The following is a 4,041-nucleotide window of genomic DNA, read 5'->3' on the forward strand; positions in this document are numbered from 1 at the left end:
CCCTCCCCCCCCCCCCGCCCGGCCCCCGGGGGGATTCTCCGGGTGCGGTCGCCGGGTAACGCCAGGTTTCGCCGGCGGCCGGGGGGGATAATTCGCTGTTACCGCACGCAGCGAGGGAGCGGCGCGCGCCTGGGGAGGATTCCGGTCCCTGCAGCTGCCGGGAGGAGCGGTCGCGGCCCCGCCATCGCCGTGCCCCGCCGGGGGTTGGAGGTCCGAAGGTATCGCTGGCGTAAAGCGCTCCCAGTTCCCCTCCCCTCCGGGAATCGTCCGGCTGGTGATGATGATGGTGCTGTTGGGCGTCATTAATGCAGAAATTGAACGCCGCTGTCGTTAAGCGGGAGGCGTTAGTGATGTCCAGTCAGTGTTCTGAATGTTTATGAAATTAAATTTAGCTGTGTACTCCCCAAATTTCATTTGCCCTGTTTTTACTTTACTGTTTAGCTCCACTAGGAAGTAATTAACACCCCTGGTTTGGGGGGGGAGGGGGGGTCCCAAATGGTTGTGTTTAAATTTGGGTGGTCATGAATGCTCTGTTATTTTTCTAATTTTATTTTAAATCTAAATCTCTTAAAGTTATTAGCTCTGGCTGAGAATCGTTCCCGCCCATGAATTTCCTTAATACCCATGTTTAAACTCAGCCGTTATCTAATGACTCATTTTTACTTCTCTTCACTTAAAAGCTTAAAGCTTCGGTTGCTGTTCGGGTTCGAAGCAGGAGTCGTCATCGCCTCTGAACTCACTCACCCTTGTGTTATCATTTAAGTATTAAACACTCCCAATCAGCTTTCCAATCTGTTTTCATTTTAAATTCTAAAACTTGCTTATATTGTTTCCGGTGGGAGTTATTAACACCTGCAAATTATTAAATAACAGCTATATCTATATTTAGCTATTAATGACTCTCAACTATTTTTCTATCTTGATCACTTGAAAAAGGATTGATTTTTTTTTTTTTTTTTTTAATTACAATACAGATTAGGAATAATTGCTGCCTGGTTTGTTAAGTAATAGCTACGATTAAATTTAGTCGTGACTCATCCCTAAATAATATTTCCTGTGTTTATTTGCACTCTGACATTTTGATTGTCACTTTGCTACAAAGTGAGATTAACTAGCACCTGTGGTTTATTTTTTTAATACTAACCAGAGTTATTTCTCTGCAGATATTAATCCCCATTAGTGCTCGGTTATTTATATTTTGCTGCTTGTGATTTCATAATATTAATTGGGAGTAATTACTGTCTGTAAAGTTCTGCATAATAGCTAGAGTCCAGGCATTATTTACTCATAGAGACCGTTCTAGTTACTGTTATCTTAAGTTTTTATTCTAGATGTTTTAAAGCAAGTAATAAGTAGTAAAAAATAAAATAACAGAAACCAGGGACGCTGAAAATCCCAGGAAAAACAACAGCAGCATCTTGGTGGGACCAGAGGTCGAACAAGCGCTTTGGTCCAGCTCGCTTGCTCCAGGATTTCGCACATCGGCTCCGCCAGCCCTTTCTTCTGGGAACCCCAAATCCCTGGGGGAACGAACGTGTGTGCAGTAGATACACCACAGCATCGGCCCGCTGGCTGTGCCGCACCCAACCATCGCTGCTGCTCTGACAGGAGCCCAAGCGCCCGCCGCCCCCACGGCCAACGGTGCCTCGGACAAAACCCGCAACCACACCGAGACTGCAGGGAGGCAGCGGAGACGGCGGCAAGGACAGGCCCATCGCAGCAGGTACGATGCATAATGCTGAAATACCATGCCAGGCAACAGGCACACAGCACACAGACGCACGGCCATCCTTAGCGTCTTCATGACTCCATCCTGACATTGTGGTGCACCCTCACCTTCCACACCTGCACGCAAGAACAGCTACCCGCCCATCAGGTGACACCAGGAACCGCAGAGCCCCTTGAGTGAGTTTAGATGTGCAAACCAGTTACGCTTCACAGCCTGACCCTCCTCTGTGCTGGGCGTCTGCCTCACCTCACTGACCCCTCTGCAGCCAGACCCACAGCCATCTCCCCGCGGTCCATCACTGTGTTCCATATGGCAGAGCGGCCGGGACCGGGGGAGAAAACAAAAAAACAGCAGGAGGAAACAAAAAAAGCCCCCCAGGATGAGGATGTGCAGCAGCGCGCCTCCTGCTCTGGCTTGGCTTTGCAGCACGCCGAGCACCAAACCAAGGAACGGTGGCTGCTGGAGACACTGCCACCCGCTCCTTCGCTGCAGCTTTGTACATCACACCCACAGCCTGACCAGGTCAGTAATGAAACTTAATTTTACTGGGAAGAACACAAACCTTTCTTTAAATAGCTATAAATAACTTAAGATTATACAGAGTTCCGTGGGTGTTTGGTTAAACGTGGTGCCAGCGTTACTAGCAGAAACGGCGTGCTCTAGTTTTCTGTCTGGAAAAGAAAACATGGTGCCATCCACGTGTCGGTGTCTATCAGTGCTGCTGAGCTGGTACCAGCACCGCCCTTGGGCAGGACGGGCTGCCAGAGCAGAATTAGATCCTGTAGGAATCTCTCTGAAGTATCCCCAGCTGCAGAGTGAATTATTCATTGTCGGTCACCACCAGCAGCTCCCAGTCACCCGAACTTGGAAAAGTTTCTCCAGCTGACTCCTATAAGAGATGTAAATGGGTCCTAAAGGAGTAGGGCTGAAAAAAAAACAAACAAAAAATCAACATCAGAAGCTGTACCGAGCACCGTAACTCGCACCCATGTGGCTGGAACAGCAGTAAAAGACAAAACAAAACCTCGGGAGAGGTGTTGGGGGCCAGGGAGGACCTGGGGGGCTCAGAGCAGAGCACAGGTCCTGGAGGAATCCTAGCTGGCAGTGAGGAGCAGCGGGGGCTGCAGGGTCAGTGAGGCCACGAGAAAGGCTTTAGGGGAGCTGGGGGGGGAGCCTGAGCCTGGGAGGCACGGGGGGGAAAAAAGGAAGGGGGCTGGGGGCAGCTGTGGTCCTGAGGGACTGGGGGGCCAAGGCATTGGGGCAGTGGGAGCTGGGGGGGCACGGGTGGTAGGATGCTCCCACAATGATGCGTCTGGGAGTGCTGCCCCCTGCAATTCCACCTGGGGGGCTGGGGGATCCCCACTCCTATGGGCGATGGTGGGACTCTTGGCAGGTCAGGGTGGGCAGTGACACCCACGCTGCGCCAGGACAGTGGGACCACGATGGATGGGGGCTCCCCTGCCCCACATGGAGGGGTCTGAGGCCAGGGGTCCTGACTGCCCTGAGCCCCCCTGCAGGTGGGGTGCAGTGGGGTTTCTGCTCCCCCTGCCCTGTGCAGCACTGGGTAGGGTTTGGGGGTGAAGCAGTTTCCCTGCCAGCCCCCTTGCTGTGCTCTGGGCTCCTGTTGCGGTCAAACAGAAATGGCAGCGAGAGCCGTCAGGGGATGCTGCCTCCACTGGGCCCCGTGCCAGGGGTCTACGCGGCTGCCAGGCCCCCAGCCCCAAAGCTGCTTGTCCTGGGCAAGCCCACCCCCCTGCCCCCCAATTCCTCTTCTCTTCTCCCCAGGGGACAGAGAGCTCCCGGCCCTGCATGGACCCAGGCACCCACGGCCCCAAGGCAGGAGCGAGCCAGGGAGACGCTAGGGCAGGTACGGGGATGGGGCTGGGCTCAGTGCTCGTGCCCACGGGCTGGGAGCGGAGGGGGGCAAGGTCAGCGGCCAAGGCTGGGACAGGGCTGGTGCCGCTCTCCCATCCCTGCCCTCCTGAGCGCAGTCACCCGTCTCCCCAGCAGGTGATGGGCAGGAGGAGCGCCTGGAGAGGGGGGCCGTGTTGCTGAGCAGAGTGGGAGGGACTGAGTCCTCCGGGCAGGAGACGGAGCAGGAGCGTGGCGGCGGTGCTGGGGCAGCACAGTCGCGCCCCAACACCTGCGAGGCGTGCGGGAAGAGCTTCAGCCTGCGCTCCAACCTGCTGACCCACCGACGCAGCCACCTGGGCGAGCGGCCCTACGCCTGCCCCGAGTGCGGGCGCTGCTTCGGGCAGAGCTCCCACCTCCTCACCCACCAGCGGCTGCACACCGGGGAGGGGCCCCACCCC

At 55.2% G+C, this 4,041-nt stretch overlaps 1 protein-coding gene across 1 annotated transcript in view; it reads left to right on the top strand.

Annotated features, from left to right (window-relative positions):
• Positions 1-4,041, top strand: part of LOC104130413 (zinc finger protein 2 homolog) — an 11,942-nt gene that overhangs the window by 471 nt on the left and 7,430 nt on the right. The window contains exons 2-4 of the mRNA XM_035898954.1: positions 112-2,251; positions 3,515-3,596; positions 3,737-3,983. Coding sequence (XP_035754847.1) covers positions 1,916-2,251; positions 3,515-3,596; positions 3,737-3,983 — 665 coding nt within the window. The 5' untranslated portion in view covers positions 112-1,915. The remainder of the gene's footprint in view (positions 1-111; positions 2,252-3,514; positions 3,597-3,736; positions 3,984-4,041) is intronic.

The sequence above is a fragment of the Egretta garzetta genome, unplaced genomic scaffold, assembly GCF_000687185.1.
Source record: "Egretta garzetta isolate BGI_Z169 unplaced genomic scaffold, ASM68718v1 scaffold1330, whole genome shotgun sequence".
NCBI classification, from domain to species: Eukaryota; Metazoa; Chordata; class Aves; order Pelecaniformes; family Ardeidae; genus Egretta; species Egretta garzetta.